This window comes from Xenopus laevis, chromosome 7L (genome assembly GCF_017654675.1).
Source record: "Xenopus laevis strain J_2021 chromosome 7L, Xenopus_laevis_v10.1, whole genome shotgun sequence".
In the NCBI taxonomy this organism is placed as follows: Eukaryota; Metazoa; Chordata; class Amphibia; order Anura; family Pipidae; genus Xenopus; species Xenopus laevis.
Window position 1 is genome coordinate 48,892,073 of NC_054383.1, and position 18,137 is coordinate 48,910,209.

Below are 18,137 nucleotides of genomic sequence, written 5' to 3' on the forward strand. Positions count from 1 at the left end.
ATACCAGTTCTACAGATAAATCTACATTCTGTGTATAAAATATTGTAAGTTCTGTAGCATTTCTGGGCAGAGGAGTGGCTTCTGCACAGTTACACATACATACTGTATTTGGTGTGGGGGGTCTATAAATTTTAAGTGCCGGAAGCCGTCAGTGCTATGTCGTGGGCGGGAAGAGCAGGAGAAGAGCTCAAACGAGACCCAACCGCAACCCAAAGTGCATTTTGTGCAGGGGCCGGCCCAAACCCGCCCGACCCATGGGTAAAAACCTGAGGGTTTCGGCCTGGCCCACGCATCCCTATTTCACACATTCACACCACTCACACATAACTGCACACACACAAAACATTTATTTTCCTGAGTGTATTCACATTTTTACAGACACAGTTTATAGCTTTTTTTTTTCTGCATCCTGTGGTTTTTTGGCTAAAAAAAAAAACAGTTTATTGCTATTGAGAACAGCGTATTCGCTATCCACCCTGTGCAATACCTTTTGTATGTTATTTTGGTGATTATAATACTTTTTGTGGAGATGTTGGTGCATTTTTAGCCTTTTTAATGCATTTTCAGCTCTGTGTAGGTGTTGTTCGCTTGTTTCTGTCCGTAAAACCAATTAGTCAAAGCTAAAATATTCAAACTGTGATTCTGACTACTGATTACACTAGGAGAAAAAATAAGCATTGCCTTTTTGTGGTTTTATTGGATATTAGTGATTTTATTGCATTTTTGCACTGTTCTTTGTTACATGGAAATTTTGCCCATGGAAATTTTGTCTGCTATATATCGATTTAGGGGTTCCTGTGTGCTACATTGTTTGCAATATCTATGCATATTGGGCATCAGACTGTTTAGTAGACGACCCCTTGAGTTCATATTCAGTAAGTTTTATGCTGGTACGTTATGAAATGTATAGGCATATAATGGGGTAAAATGCAAGCTTTGTGATGATTTTTTGAAATTTCATAAAAACCACTACGGTCAGCATAGCTTTTCAGCTTGGTAATTTGCAATAGAAAGATGTATTTACAAACTTTAGATTTGTCCGATGTGTGTTTTCTAGGGTCTCTGTACTGTTAGGGGTGGTCCTATGGCACATAATACACACACCGAGTGCTTATACTGCAGCAGCCAGAGTGTCAGACGTGACTATTTATATTTGTTTGTATATTGTATTTATATATCTGGGGTTCTCTGTATGCCACATATTTTGGGAACACTGTTCATGTTTTTTTAATTTCATTTTAATAGGTTTGTGTATTTTATTACATAAAAGAGACATATTGCATCTGGAGTTAACAGTACTAAGTACTAGTAGTAAAAAGGAAGTTTTTCTCTGTCCATGCTGGCTTATTGGCACTTGCCATGTACATATTTGTAAAATACACACAAGGGGGCAGATTTATCAAGGGTCGAATTTCGAACTGTAAAAAACTTCGAAATTCGACCATCGAATAGGCTAGTTCGACACTCGAAATTGAATTCAAAGGATTTTTAAGATCGTACCATCGTACTTCAATCATACTTCGAATCGAACGATTTAATCGTACGATTTTACAAAAAAATCCTTCGACTTCTCAAAACGTAGCCAAATACTGCTTATAGGTTCTCATAGGCTAACATAGCAATTCGGCAGGTTTAAGGTGGCGAAGTGTCAAAGTCGAAGGTTTTTTTTTAAAGAGACAGTAATTTGAATATTGAATGGTCGAATAGTCGAAGCATTTTTAAAATCAAAGTTGAATTTGGCCTATTCGATGGTCGAAGTACCCAAAAATTACTTTGAAATTTGAAGTTTTTGAATTCGAATATTCACTTCGAAGTCACTTCGACCCTTGGTAAATGTACCCAAAGGTATTAAACTGATGGGATATTTATAAGCAATTTTAAATGGATACAAACAGTGATATGAAAAGTTTGGGAACCCCTCTGCATAATAATTTACTCTTTCATTTCCCAGGAACATCTGAGTACTGGGGTGTTTTCTAAACAAAGATTTTTAGTGAAGCAGTATTCAGTTGTACGAAATTAAGAGTGAAGCATTGCTGGTGATTTTTCACAGAACAACCAATCGGCAATTCGATTTCAACAGTTAGAAAACGAAAGCAAAGATCTGATTGGTTGTTATGAGCAATATCGCTGGTAATATTTTACTCCACTTTTTTACACTGCATGATAAATAGACCACAAAGAGTACTATTACCACTGAACCTGTAAGATTAAAAGGTCCAGTGTTTACTAAGGGACATGGACTTGTGTGATAGTGTTAGTTTGTTACAACACAGCTGCTTTGTGTGTAGATTTAGACACCTTTGTACTAAGCTCAGCAAATGCTTGACAAAACACAACTAATGCTACTCCATCCAGGAGGCACAGGGTCATTCTGACAGTAGATTTCCCAGTCTAAAGCTGTTGCTCAATACTCTATATTTGACAGGATCGTGCTGCAGACACCTCTCACATAGAAACAATTTTTGAAAAGCTGAAAAAGTCAAAACAAAAAAGTAAGTGATTCAGGTGATAAAAATGAAGGACTGTTCACACAAAGTCTTTGAATACTACTGTATGCATCAAATTAAAAGTTTGGCTTTAAACAACCTCTTTAAATAGTTTCTCCCCTCAATCCCACTGATATTAAACTAAAATGAACCCACTTTTACCTAAAGTGTCATTATGCATGACTCTTTAATATATGCATTTTTATCTCTTCTTCCCTACTCTACTGAAGGGTCACACCACCCAAAATATCTATCCACTTTCTGAACACTTATACATGATCAAAAAAGTAAGTCTATCAGTTAATGCTTCTTTGTGTAGATTGTATCTTTATTGACTGTAGTACATCGCTTTCAGGTCAAAGACCTATAGTTTTATTTGCATACCTCTGCTTACATTCCTAAAAGAAGGTTTAAAGTTCAATATTATTTATCTGAGAGCTGCTATGAATATGAAAATACCCTAGGGCTTCTTTACAAGGCAAACATGGGCACCCGCTCTTGCATCCTTTGCACATACATGGGCCAAATTTGTTAACATTGGAAACAGACAGCAGATTTGAGCAGTCACCTATAAATTAGAAAACAAAAAATCTGATTGGTTGCTATGGGCAACATCTCTGGTGATGTTTGTCTCCAATGTTAATAAATAATCCCCCAAATGTGAAAGGTAGGGAATGCCGACAAGCCCAATGTGCAGCAACAGCCTGTACCAACCTCTTGCCTATGACATCAGTGAAGTACAGGGCTGCCCTGTGCACTTTGGTAAATAAGCACTAGGGATGTGATTGTGTGTGCATATGTAAACAAGCATCCGTCCCTCAATGTTCTGGAAAAGTGATTTGTACTAGACCTTCAAGATTTTAAATTATTTAAAGTATTTTAAATCTGTAATTTATTTTATGTGAATTGACATTAATGGGGCATTTTACGTGCACGGAGAATTCCATCTGTGTATTGAAGCTCTACTGGAAGGTGCTGCCACATAATTTTTGGCTTCTGCAGTCTCTGTTAAAGCAATTCTGACAGTTAACTGATGCTGAAGTGCCTGCACCTCAAGTCCTGGAGATGGTACTTTATTATTTATTGAAATCACTATGTTTTTGGATCTAATGTATGATGATTGGTTATTGAGCAAAGTAGATCATCTCCAGAATTTCCTAAAGTTTCTGCTTGGGCATGGCAGTGTGCTGGGGCTGTATGTGTACACAACTGCAGAAGCAACAAAATCTGCTATATTTTATATTGTAGTGGAGCACACTTGGAGCTTTCTGACACTTATATCTTGCAAGTAATGGAGACTGGAAAAAGGGAATTGAAACGTCCAGATTGCTTCTCAACTTTCCTGAAAAAAGGCTATTTATTCCACAGGGTAATAAACATGTCACAAATAACTTCAATGCAAATGGCAACCAGAAAGACAAGTGCAGTAGCCAAAATGTGCTGCTTCTGCTTTCTTTTGCAGAGTATTTTTGCCTGCAAATTACGCTTAAAGACTCTTGGTACCAGGCTGTTCCTCCACAGCAAGTCCGCTGTGTTCAAAGCATGATTGTTGCTGAAGCCTTCAGAAAGCACTAATAGTGGTGAAATGTTACGAACTGTTTAGAGTTATAGCCCTTTTTTCCCCAAACATAAAGATTTCCATTTTTAATCCCACTAATTTCAAAGGTATCCATTTCATAAGATGTATATGTATACACACACACACATAGTTTTTCAAGTATATATGTATTTGCTTCTAGTTTATTCCTTTACTATACCCTGGCTTTTAGTTCGATGAATCCTTTTTTCTGTCAGTACGGTATGTTCATTTCCAGTAAACAGGCATAATAGATGGCTGTGGCATGAGTACGTTTTCCTTCCCCTAGAACACTGTGTTTTATATTCTGTCTGAGGTTTTTGAGTGATCTAATCATACTTCGCTCGTCTCAGTAAGTGTCAGAGCTCAGAATGGTCCATGCTTTTGGTGTGACACCTTGTTATTACCGTTACAGCTGTCTGTGGAGACAATGACTAAACCTGTATGAACGTTTGGCTGTAGCACAGAATGTAATACTATAGTCTGTTTTAAGAAGAATGAGAAAACATAATTCCCTTATTTGGATTTAATTCTTTAGTAATAAAGCAGACAGATGTAGACTTATATTTTCTTCTGGAAAAGATTTGGGTTAAAGGACAGGGAACGGCAAAAAAAATATGAAAAAGAAACCTATCTCCAATATACTTTAATTAAAAAAATGTGTACCTTTTTATAAGAAACCTGACTGTATGCAGTGAAATTCTCCCTTCATTTACTGCTGTGGATAGGAATTGTCAGAGGGTCCCTAACTGCTGAGCAGGGAAACAATCATACTTATGAACAGCAGGGGGAGCCCCCGCCTTACTTACCAGCCATGCAGAATTCAAGCAGCTTTGTTTATGATTATTCCTAAGCAGCCCAGACCACACTGAGCATGTGCAGGGTCAGGCAAAGATATTTAACAAAGTTACAAGATGACAGCCCCCAGTCGCCAAATTTGAAAGCATAAATCATTTGTTTGATTAAGTTTTGTGGTGCAGTTACTTCATGCTTATGTTTAGTATACAAAATACAACATTTCTAGCCTTATTCTATTTTGGACTTTCCTTGTGCCTTAACCTTTCATGCTACCAGATGTTTGTGCGTTTTTGCTGTTCTGTGTGTAATGTCGGATTAAGATATCTAAATATTTATAGATATAAGATTTTGGCAAAAATGTATTCCTCCATATTCACATCAACGCGTTTCGATTCACAGGGGATCATCATCAGGATGATGCAGGAACTTGCAGCACAATGGGAAAGGGGGTTGCTACCCCTAATTATGACTATGTATGTCTCCTTTAGATTTTTTTTTCCAGTATAGTAGTTATAGTAATTAACATCGAGTGTCTTAATTTATTTTCTTTTGCAGAATGACTTATACTTTCTGAAGATGGGATATTTATGCAATCAAAAAGAGACCTCAACTGGTGTTTTCCATCATTTTTAAGGTTTTGCTTTGGTCTACAGAATCCATTAAATTAAAAAGTTTGGCATACTGTGATTTAGTTATAAAGTGGGAGAGCATGGACACCTTTGCAAATACCCAAGTGACCAATACATACAGACCTTGTTTTGATTCATTGACTTGATGCTCTTCTGTCATGAGCACATAATCTTAAATATCAAAGGGAAGACCAGGAAATTAGAATGCCCAGGAAAGGGTCAATTCTCCAAGCCAGAGCCCGATGGTTATTGCTTGGGCTTGCACTTGTTTTCAGTTTGATGCTTCTCCTCTATCTGTTGGAATGTGCTCCAACACCAGAAGGAAATGGTTCTTTGCCAGGGATTTCTTTAGAGACCCATGGCAAAGAATATTATCAGGCTCTCCTTCAGGAGCAGGAAGAACATTACAAGAACCGTGCCTCAAGTCTAAAGAGGCAGATTGCACAGCTTAAGCAAGAACTTCAAGAGATGAGTGAGAAGTTGAGAGCTGCACATGAAAAGAAGCTTGCAGCTGCCAATGGCTTGGGGCATCCGGGAACCAAAGAACAGTCTAATGACTTGTTAGAGTTTTTGCACTCACAGATTGACAAAGCAGAAGTCGTCGTAGGTGCTAAAATACCCAGTGAATATGCGGTGATCCCTTTTGAGAGCTTTAACACCATGAAGGTCTACCAGCTTGAAATGGGCCTAACGCGTCATCCTGAGGAAAAACCTATGAGAAAGGACAGGAGAGATGAACTGGTGGAGGTTATTGAGGCTGGTCTGGATGTCATTAATAATCCTGATGAAGAAGATGAAGAGCAGGAAACAAGAGGGAATGACAAGGTTATGTACAGTGAGACAGATTTTGTAGAAGGTATGATTAACAAAAATATCAGTCTATTATCCAATCTTCTTACCATGAAGTGGGGGTATCCCTGTAACAAACTCCTTCTAATCAACTGTAAAATGGCATATGAAATTAATTATGTTCTGCTAATCTACAGATACCCTTTACTATGAATAATCTATAGGAAGCAGTCCATTTATGTTCTAATGATTTGATGTCCCTTTAGACTAAATGGTTTGCAATTACTTTTTAGCACACTGGAAGGTGTTATTATGTGTTCAACTTTCTGCAGTGTCCGATGTAATAATAAGGCAATGCCTCATGTCATTACCCTGACTAAAGCTGTCACTGACTGTTTTCTAATTGGTGAAGAGCTCCCCTAATCTGATTGCTTTTGTAGCAAAAACAAATTGTGTTCTACTGTGTTCAGGGATTTTTAAAATTTGGGTAAATCTTTTATCGGAATTTCAGACTGAATTCAAATTATGTCTAGGGACTTTACAGCACTAGACATTTCAGAGATAATACATTTTTATAGACTGTAATAAGTTTAAAGATTCAGTTGGTATTGAGACCAATCTTTTGTGGGGGCCGGCTCTCCAGGTCATTTGATTTGGTGCATCCTTAGCAAGCGCTGAATCAGATTTTTTTGCACTACATGCTGTTCTATTTTACAGCACATAACATGGTTTATTTCACTTAGGTTATTACCGCACAGAACGAGACAAGGGTTCCCATTATGAACTGCTCTACAAGAAGGCAGACTCAGGAAGCTATCACCATATCACTCTGTTTCGACCCTTTGGGCCGCTCATGAAGGTGAAAGTTGAGACAAAGGATCTCTCCAAGGTCATTATCAACATCATTGTCCCCCTGTCTGGAAGGACAGATGCGTTTGCCCAGTTTATGCAGAATTACAGGTAATCCCTGTGTACTATAAAAAGAGTCCTCAGGGAGTGCTGCCTTGGCATAAAAATGTGTCTGAAGTACTCTATAAAACCTACTCTCTTTACTGGAAATAATTTACAAATGCTGGTTTCCGCCCTTTAATAGCCCTTACAGAACCAAACTTGGCCAGCAGAAAGAGGAAATGTGGGGGTTTTTCTGTAAAAAAATGACATATACTCATAAATATTTACTAGAATAAAACTGCTACAGTTATAAATGAAAAATACTTTTCATGTTTAAAATGCAAGCTAACATTTTTCTTTATTCATCAAAGTAGTCAAGCAATATATTTTGCTTTATATGCATGCATGAGTTGATTTTCCAGAACCCATGCCTTGTATCTATTTCCATTTGTCTAGTCATGGTTATATGGGTGGCGACTGTCTGAATAACAGTATAAGTGACATAAACGGAGACATTTCTTTGCCTGTAGAGATGAGACTACATAGGTTAAGAACTATTGCATGCAAGCTGGTTTTATTGCTTTGGGTCACTACTCATTGATGGCAGAGGGAAGGTACCCAATTCTTTGCCATATAATAAAAAGCAGTGGTTAATAGATGTACTTAGCATTGCAATTTTATGTAGATTGCGTCCAGTAATCCCTAGACATAGCCACAGTTCTGTATCAGCAATCGGTTTGTTCATGTGATAAAAGGAATACTGTACTTGTAAAGGTAAAGGTAAATTTGTGCTTTAAATAGTGTGTAATATTGAGTAAAGTAAGAGAATTTGGCTGAAAATTGGGACCCTAGCAGATAACAGATAAACAGTTAGAGACATTTACATTATAAATGTAGACAGCGAAACTCACTTTTTCTGCTTTGCTAATTATAAACACCTTATGCCTGGTTCTGTACCTTACCTCCAAATATGTGTTTTGTGGAATTGGAGTTTTGAGTTGTGGTCCTACGGGAAACCATCCTCTGCTTTTAAAGTGTACCTTCATGTACAAATATACATTGCCCATAATTTTTGGGAGAGTGATAAAAAAGCATGCTACTTGCATGCTGCAACCACGAGTGCATAATTTCTTCCACACAGCTCCAAGAACCAGACTCCGGTCCGGTGCTTCCAGTTCTTGTGCAGTTGTTTCAGTGGGTCAAAGCTTTTAATAGTAATTGTAGTAGTAGTAGACCATAAACGCTATAGGAAGTAGCTGTTGTAACATGTTCTTTATTGATGTGATTTAGGAATGTATGCATCCAGCAAGATAAGAGGACTTATCTCACGGTGGTCTATTTTGGAGATGAAGGCCTGTCAGAGGTCAAGGAGATCCTTAGTAGTATTGACAGGTAAAGAACTATGCATAGTGAGATTTCTTGTATAGTAGGAACAAATATATAATGTCATGGATTCTATGTATAGACACCTTTTTTTGTTTGTTTTGTTCTAAATATATCTGAAACATTTTTTAGTGCACAACCAAGCAAATTGATTTTTAAACCCAGAATAACCCTATTTTATTTTGCTGTTGCAGTGATTCCAACTTTAATAACTACACCCTGATTCCACTGAAGGAGGAGTTCAGCAGGGGACGGGGCCTTGAGGTGGGAGCTCAGGCTTGGGACAAGGGGGAGGTGCTGCTTTTCTTCTGTGATGTTGATATATATTTCACTGCTGGATTCCTGGACACATGCAGACTGAATGCACAACCTGGTGAGTATTACTATTATTATTATGTGTTACTTAAAAGGATACTGTCATGGGAAAACATGTTTTTTTCAAAACGCATCAATCAGTAGTGCTGCTCCAGCAAGCTGCTGCACTGAAATCCATTTTTTTAAAAAGAGCAAACTTTTTCGTTTTTTTTATAATTAATTTTGAAATCTTGCATGGGTCTAGACATATTTTTTGTTTCCCAGAAGCCCCCAGTCATATGACTTGTGCTCTGTTAACTTCAGTCACTCTTTACTTCTGTACTGCAAATTTGAGTGATATCGCCCCCTTCCTCTCCCTCCCCCAGCAGCCTAACAAAAGAACAATGGGAAGGTAACCAGATAACATCTCCTTAACACAAGATAACCGTTCCCTGGTAGATCTAAGAATAGCACTCAATAGTAAAAATCCAGGTCCCACTGCGACACCTTCAGTTACATTAAGTAGGAGAAACAATAGCCTGTCAGAAAGCAGTTCCATAGTGCAGCACTGGCTCTTTCTGAAAGCACATGACCAGGCAAAATGACCTGAGATGGCTATCTACACACCAAAAAATACACTTATTGGTTCAGGAATTATATTTTATATAATAGAGTGAATTATTTACTGTGTAATTTAGAAATAAAAACTACACCATAAAAATCATGACCGAATTCCTTTAAAAAAACCTAGATTTGATGGTGCACAAAGAGTTCCTTCAGAAAATACGGTTTGTTTGTTTGTGTGTGTGTTTGTATTGTAGCAGATCTATTCTGTTCAGAAGTTTAGAAGCTATGCTGCAGGCCAGGCTTCCATGTCCAGGCTCCCACACCGTCCCTTTAAATGGTGGCCCCATGCCATTGGTAAGGGGTGTTGATCTGGGTAGTCTCTCTCTCTTATAAGCCGCAAGCGGGTAGGATTAATCTCATGGAACCATACCTTGACGTGGTATGGTGGTTGATAAATTTTATGATCATAATTTTGTAACTAAAAAACCCCTCTTTGTAAATACATGCATCTGCATAGATTACTTATGTGACAGGGGACCGGGGAATGTGCATTGATCAATCTCGATTTTCTCTGTCTGTGTGTGTGTGTGTATATATATATATATATATATATATATATATATATATATATATATATATATATATAATAGATATATGTACACAACTTCATGGGACTTAACCCCCTGCCCGAAAGGTTCAAATACATTCAATCAAAGTAGAACATGTTATTGTAATAAAAGGCAATATTTATTAGACACTAAGCCAAAACACTTCAATTAAAACCAGTTAAAATAATAAGCAGCGCTGCATATGGACGGGGATCCCCTTGGTATGAATGTATTATATGCACTAGTGCAAGATACATGTACGTATGTATATATATATATATATATATATATATATGATGGGTGGCTGCCTAATAGGACATGCAACAATACACTGGGTACCACAGTGCAAAAATAAAGTAGGCGACCAATATATAAATTGGGCGTATGTCCTTCAAGTGTCCAATATTGGTATCCAAGGGAATTACTGCACGTGCATATTGATAATGATATATCCAGGGGTCATAGAGAGCAGACGGAATGCCACATCGGACCCAACGCCCTTAGGGCCTCTCAGGTGCAAGGGTGTATGGTATCGTGATAGGGCTATTGGTGAATGGGTGGGAATGCACCCAACACAGTCCAGAACATCACAGGGAGCCCACCCTTGTAGAGTGGAGTTAGTATGGGCGCTCCTATATGCATCTGTGCGATGGACGTCACCAAGGCAATTCCGTCCGTTGTCAGCATGAATGGCTGCGTCTCATACCGAACCTGCAGGGACTCCACGACCGCTGCGTATGCTGCAGCTCGACAGCCGTGGCAGCGGTCGTGGGGTCCCTGCAGGGTCGGTATGAGACGCAGCCATTCATGCTGACAACGGACGAAATTGCCTTGGTGACGTCCATCGCACAGATGCATATGGGAGCGCCCACTGGACTTGTGCAGTTTGGAATCTTATTGCTACGCTGTGGCGAGTTATCGTGGGGGTTGTGAGTATTCCATAGTGATACCCTTGGGCGACGGCATTTCCGCCCCTCCTGCTGATTTATACAGTATTTTGACTAACTCCACTCTACAAGGGTGGGCTCCCTGTGATGTTCTGGACTGTGTTGGGTGCATTCCCATCCATTCACCAATAGCCCTATCACGATACCATACACCCTTGCACCTGAGAGGCCCTAAGGGCGTTGGGTCCGATGTGGCATGCCATCTGCTCTCTATGACCCCTGGATATATCATTATCAATATGCACGTGCAGTAATTCCCTTGGATACCAATATTGGACACTTGAAGGACATACGCCCAATTTATATATTGGTCGCCCTACTTTATTTTTGCACTGTGGTACCCAGTGTATTGTTGCATGTCCTATTAGGCAGCCACCCATCATATATATATATATGCATACATGTATCTTGCACTAGTGCATATAATACATTCATACCAAGGGGATCCCCGTCCATATGCAGCGCTGCTTATTATTTTAACTGTTTTTAATTGAAGTGTTTCGGCTTAGTGTCTAATAAATATTGCCTTTTATTACAATAACATGTTCTACTTTGATTGAATGTATTTGAACCTTTCGGGCAGGGGTTAAGTCCCATGAAGTTGTGTACATAGATTTATCTGGTTGTGGACACCCAGGCCCTTTTGGTTCTTATACATAATTTGCATTTATTACCTATCAGCACCCCTCTCTCACTTTACTCCACTGTTGTAATCATATATAATAGATAGATAGATATCTATAGATAGATAGCTAGATAGATATCTATAGATAGAGAGAGAGGTAGATAGAGAGATAGATAGAGAGAGAGAGAGATACATAGATAGATATATATCTATCGAGAGATAGAGAGAGATATAGAGAGATAGAGAGAGATATAGAGAGATATAGAGAGATATAGAGAGATATAGAGAGATAGATAGATAGATACTCGTACTCAGAGAGATCCAGTATGGTGCACTCTGTAAACATTCATTCACATGCCTGTGTGCAGGTCACAGACGTTGGGCTGGAGGCCCGCTGATGTTTTTAACCCCACACCTGGCCACAATGCATTATATTTCACTCGGGTGAAATGATTTTAATACTGGGGATTATATGATACACTATGATTGAAACACTTTGTTGTATAATGTATATTGATGTTGTCAATGTTAGGAAGCACAGACCACGCCCACCAAGTTTGTCACTCAACCCTTGGCACCATTTTGGAGAGGGTTTAAATAGGTATGTTTGTTATGTACAATTTTCTAGTCCTGAAGACGGCTCAAGTGAGGAGCAAAACGGAAGTTGGGGGAGGTGCAGCAGGCATGAAACATTGTAGCACACCGTAACGTAACTAGAGGGGGGCGGGCCCAGGCGCAGGATGTGCAGCTGGGCCCTCTGTCCTGCTCCATACGCCATTTTTTCTGCCGCCGGAGTCCCCGAATCAGTGGGAGTCAGTGGCGTGCAAGCTGCTGGGGGGGCCCTGAGGGGGTGCGGGCCCTGGCCCAATCGCACCCCCTGCTCCCCCGGGAGTTACACCACTGTTAGCACACGTAAGAAAACTTATTATAAAACTATACAATATTGTATTAAATAACAGTATCAAATTTCAGTATCAAATATCACTTAGTTGCTAACTATGTTACAAACCCAATTCTCAGATTATGAGTAACAAATGCTAACGAACATCCAAAAAGCAATTTAGAGAGCAATATTCATCGAGACCTTTTGGTGACAGGGTCCCCAGCTTTTTAATCCAAAAGGATTCACGCTGCAGTAGTAACCTAGATCTATCACCACCTCGTCTAGGCATATGATCTATCGCTATATACTTAAATGTTGATAGTCTATGCCCTAATTCAAGATAATGTTTTGCAACTGGTTTAATCCATTACCAGTTGCAAAACATTACCATTCGATAGTCGAAGTACTGTCTCTTTAAAAAAACTTTGACTACATACTTCGCCACTTTAAACCTACCAAGCTACAATGTTAGCCTATGGGGACCTTCCCCATAAGTTTTCTAAGCTTTTACTGATCAAAGGAAAATCCTTCGATCGATGAATTAAAACCGTTCGATTCGAAGGAATTCATCATTCGATCGTACGATTTTTCGTTCGTTTGTAGGATTTGCGGTAATTCCTTCGACTTCTATAATTGAAGCCGAAGGATTTTACCTCGAGGGTCGAATTCGAGGGTTAATTAACCCTCGATAGTCGACCCTTAGTAAATGTGCCCCTAACTGTAACAGGAAGAAGAGTGGGACTAAAAGTCAGAACTTAGTCCATTAATTGAATGTGACCTAAAATGTACAAGTGCCCTTGTTTGTTTGTGTGTACTGGGAATCTTATGATCCCAGGTGGCCCTGATACTGAAAATTACACTTTTCTTTTTTGGATTACCCAATGGCACATACTATTAAAAGTATATTTTTATGAAAATGTATTTAGATGATGGAAAGATTTACATAAGGGCTGCTCACTTGACATATTTATTCCAGCTCTCTGACAGCAGTTGCCAGTTATGTTTAAATACAAATGTGCAGAGAACATGTTTTTGGTACATTCCTGCCTGTTTCTTGTGAGGATCTGGTAGAATGAGATAAGCACTGTTGGTTGACAGAGCCGGATTTACATATGGGCCACCCGTAGCCTGCTGAAGTTGAAGCCACGTCCCCTCCCTTTTATTCTTGCAGGTTTTCATCATTGGGACCGGAACAATGAGGATTGGTGCACGGTGAAATTTAAAAAACTATTTTATCTTGTGCGAATCCTCAGGTGCATATTTATCAAGGGTCGAATTTGAAAAACTTCAAAAAGACCGACCAAAATGAAGTTAAAGTTTTTTCTTTGGCCGAATAGGTCCGTTTTCGATCGTATATGAATAGTACGAATCGAAGTAATAGCTCATTCAATCGAATTTGAATCAGTTTTTCCCAAAAAAAACTTTGATTTTTCATTGTCCACCAATTGATTCCAAATGGGTTCTGGGAGGTCCCCCATAGGCTAAAACAGTAATTTGGCAGGTTTTAGATGGCGGATGGTCGAAGTCGAATTTTTAAAGAGACAGTATTCAAATCGAATTTGGACTATTCCCTAGTCGAAGTACACGAAAAAATTGCTCGAAATTCAAATTCTTTGAATTCGAAACTTCACCTCGACCTTTGATAAATCTGCCCCTCAGTGTTTCTGAACCAATGTGGGTGTGGTTGGGCAGTATGCTGCCCCCTAAAATCCTTCCTCCCTATGCCAGGCCTTTTGGTTGAAGGTATCGTTCAAAACAAAAAAAGAAAAGCCACAATGCACATTTAACAGTGCTCTTTTATGTTGTCACCTAGGATGTAGGCAGATATGCCTCAATTCTCCCATCCTCCCCTTTACATGAATATGTTGGAAATGAGGCAGTTGCATGCAACAGCGATATCCTTATTCATGCCTTTTTATTAATCCTAATGTAGAGTAGCTTTACACTGATATAAGAGCCTTGGAGATCAAAACCATTTGTGTAGGTATATACAGTATGTCTAGCCTGCTACATCTTACTAAATTGCTGTCATTGCAGTGTAAACTATTGGCAGAACAGCAAGTCCTCAGTAGTTTATTTTTCTCTCCAAGTTTGTTACTTGGAGTATAAACTGTTCACATGGTGCAGGCATATTTAGCTTTTATTAGATAAAATATGTAAACTCAATCCATGGCCAACCTGACTGCAGCTTAACCCCTCTGATCTCCCGCATGGTATTGGCAGAAGTGCAGGCAGCTTGGTATGAACAGTATGTTAAATTCTCTGATCTTATCTTTTAGGTAAGAAAGTTTTCTACCCTGTGGTGTTTAGCCTGTACAATCCTGCTATTGTTTATGCAAACCAAGAGGTACCTCCTCCTGTGGAGCAGCAGCTGGTAAGGGAATAAGGTTTTCTTCTCTCTATACTACACCTAGCATTATTCTTCTAAATGAGGCTTTTGTTATGTCCTTTATTTAAGGCAAGTGCAGTGCCAGATCACATCAGAGCATATGCAGAAGATTGGTAGGGTTTTGCGGTGGATGTATACACAAGTACAACCTGTTTTATTTAGAAACAGGAACCCTTCTGCTTCCTCTGTGATTCTAGAGCAGAAAGCTGAATACAGAAAGCTGACTATAAGGAAACTGGTCCTACAAAGTACTTTGTATGTACAGCATAGTATGTTTTTTTTCTTTGCTTATTTGTAATCAGCCATTAGGAAGTAAAATTTAGCCCCTCAATTTAATTGATTGCTATTTTCATATTTTTAGGTGTATAAAAAGGATTCTGGCTTCTGGCGGGATTTTGGCTTTGGGATGACCTGCCAATACAGAACAGATTTTCTCACCATTGGTAGGTGATTCTGTTAATTTTGTCACAGCTTTTCTGTAATCTAAAGCATTTTTTTCTTGTGTATTGTTGTTTGATTATGGGTTTTATAACACCTTGGTTACCAAGGCAAGGATTTTTCCTGTTTGCTGTTAAGGCAATGACACATGGTACTATTTGTTGCCTCAGTTTTTGTCATGGATACACGAAAATGCCCTGCCGATATTGAGGATTTTCTCTGCTACAATACGCAAATAACGTGCTAACTCAAAAATGCATACAGAAGCATTTTAATGATAACGAGATTTGAGTGTTTGATAGTTTTTCTTTTTAATCATTCAACTTTTTAGTTTCATGTAAGACTTTGTGATAATGCCATTTTTTTTTAGAAACCATCAGTTTGACTTTTTTTTCCTAAATGCCAGATTATCACTTGTACAGCTGCTGAACTTCTAGGCCTGACACTCTAAGGAGTGTCGGTAGCCCTATGGAAATGTGTAGCACCCCAATTCTCTAACCTCTATGCCAATATGGAGTTCTAGGGATGACATCCCATTGTTTTTAAAAGGTGTTATTATCTCTTTTTAAAGATCAGTTGTGATCAGCTAGTTGATTAGTTATGATTCAAAAAGAAGCTTTAAGGGCTAGTCCACACGGGGAGATAGCGACGCGTTTGCGGTCGCGGCGACAAAGCGCCGCGACCGGCGCAGGCGACAGTTTTGTATGGGCGCCTATGTAAAAACGGCTGTGCTAACCACACGAGGCGATGCGCTTTTCAACAGTCGCCTGAAAATGCCTCGCCAGGCTTTTTCAGGCGACTGTTGAAAAGCGCATCGCCTCGTGTGGTTAGCACAGGCGTTTTTACATAGGCGCCCATACAAAACTGTCGCCTGCGCCGGTCGCGGCGACTGTCGCGGCGCTTTGTCGCCGCGACCGCAAACGCGTCGCTATCTCCCCGTGTGGAATAGCCCTAAATGGTTTTGTTTTTCTTTCTGAATGAAAGAGCATTCCCACTTCTGAGCAGTAATTAGTTGAACTGCTATATCTTGCTCACATGAAGCAAACATTCACATAGATTATTATTCAGAGACTATTACACTGCAAAAGCGTTCTCTTCATTAGCAGTTTGACTGCTGTGCTCATTGTAGTTTTTTTTTTTACCTTTTTCTGAAGGGGGCTTTGATTTGGAAGTCCGAGGCTGGGGAGTAGAAGATGTTCACCTTTACAGGAAGTACCTGCGCGAGGAACTGATTGTAGTGCGCACTCCTGTTACAGGCCTTTTCCATCTCTGGCACGAAAAGCATTGTGTTGACGAGTTAACCCCAGAGCAGTATCGCATGTGTATCCAGTCTAAGGCTATGAATGAGGCATCACACCCTCACCTGGGCATGTTGGTTTTTCGGGATGAGATAGAAGCTCACCTTCGGAAGCAAGCCTTCAGGACTAACAATGAGCCAGAGGCGTGAGGGACTTTTTTCAGATTCTGAATTCTGAAGATTAGCTGGCAAATGTAAGCTTGGCTTACAGAATGAGTGACCCTTGAAGGTCTGTAAAGGGATGAAAGCCCAAGTACCATAGAAGTATGGCTAAGCAAAAGGCTTGCGGTAGCACATGTGCTGGGGCCTGCAGGGAAACTGCACATATCTGTACCAGTATAGTCATAGAGGGTTTATGAGTACTTGTCCGCAGCTGCTGAGGGGAGTGCATTCGCGGGTAGAACAAATAACCTGTATGTATGTTTCTTCAACGGAAATGAATAATACTTAAAGGGGATGTTGTCCTTTTGCATAAAAAGCTCATTCCGAATTACTTTTCATAAGCAGAAATGGATTATCAAGGTAAAAGGTGAACATCCCCTTTAAAAGTGACCAATAGTTCAGAAATAAAAAGATTCTTTTTAGGGCGAGAAGAAAGCAAAGTATTTTTTTAATCCTTTAGGCTAGGGCCACACTGGGCCGAAATCAGCCTGCTGAAATCTGCAGGGCGATTTCAGCCCCACGATGAACAGTATCTTCCTTCTTTCTCATCTGGAACTCCTTGTGTCAAAATGCCAAGTCTAACGTTTTAAAATCCGCCAAGTGTGTTCATGCAGGAGCTGACACAAGGGTTCCAAGTATGAAAGAAGGAGGATACGGTGTTGGCCCCATGTGGCCTTAGCCTTTAATTGAAGTGTAAGGTGTTCCCTGCTAAAGGATTGGAGAGGGGGAGAGTAGTTTTTCTCTTTCTGTTATCCTTGGTTATGATCCTATTGTGTCTTGATGAAAATATGCAGTTTGCTTGACATGCATAATATTATAGTTGCAAATCTGGATTCTACTCTGTGCAATTAAAAGGTTATTGATTTGCCATTGGATCTCAAATTGACCCCTGCCCCTTTTATCACATCAGTGTATTGTGCACTTCTGAAAGTTTTTAGCCTTCACTCACTTAATGATTAAGGGGCGGATTTTTTAAGGGGGACTCCAGCTTCCAAACCAAAATTTGATAGAGGCCCATGTAACACAGAAACCCCTAATATACCCATCACAGTTACTTCAAAAAGTACAGGTATGGGATCCCTTATCCAGAAACCAGATATCCAGAAAGCTCCAAATTACGGAATGGCTGTCTCCCATAGACTCCATTTTATCCAAATAATCCAAATTTTTAAAAATGATTTCCTTTTTCTCTGTAATAATAAAACAGTAGCTTGTACTTGATCCCAACTAAGATATAATTAATCCTTATTGGAAGCAAAACCAGCCTATTGGGGTTATTTAATGTTTACATGAATTTCTAGTAGACTTAAGGCATGAAGACCCAAATTACGGAAAGATCCGTTATCCGGAAAACCCCAGGTCCCGATCATTC

At 39.4% G+C, this 18,137-nt stretch overlaps 1 protein-coding gene across 10 annotated transcripts in view; it reads left to right on the forward strand.

The window, feature by feature from the left end:
* Positions 1-17,649, forward strand: part of csgalnact2.L (chondroitin sulfate N-acetylgalactosaminyltransferase 2 L homeolog) — a 52,776-nt gene extending 35,127 nt beyond the window's left edge. For 5 of the 10 annotated variants that reach the window (XM_041568938.1, XM_018225534.2, XM_018225533.2 and 2 more), the window contains 7 exons: positions 5,419-6,348; positions 7,025-7,241; positions 8,463-8,564; positions 8,750-8,928; positions 14,759-14,853; positions 15,230-15,311; positions 16,461-17,649. In XM_041568938.1, the coding sequence (XP_041424872.1) occupies positions 5,697-6,348; positions 7,025-7,241; positions 8,463-8,564; positions 8,750-8,928; positions 14,759-14,853; positions 15,230-15,311; positions 16,461-16,753 (1,620 nt within the window). In that variant the 5' untranslated portion in view covers positions 5,419-5,696 and the 3' untranslated portion in view covers positions 16,754-17,649. Of the gene's footprint in view, positions 1-2,428; positions 2,496-5,262; positions 5,337-5,418; positions 6,349-7,024; positions 7,242-8,462; positions 8,565-8,749; positions 8,929-14,758; positions 14,854-15,229; positions 15,312-16,460 lie in introns of all 10 variants that reach the window. The other 5 variants (XM_018225535.2, XM_041568936.1, XM_018225541.2 and 2 more) reach the window with 2 other exon arrangements.
* The last annotated feature ends 488 nt before the right edge of the window (positions 17,650-18,137 follow it).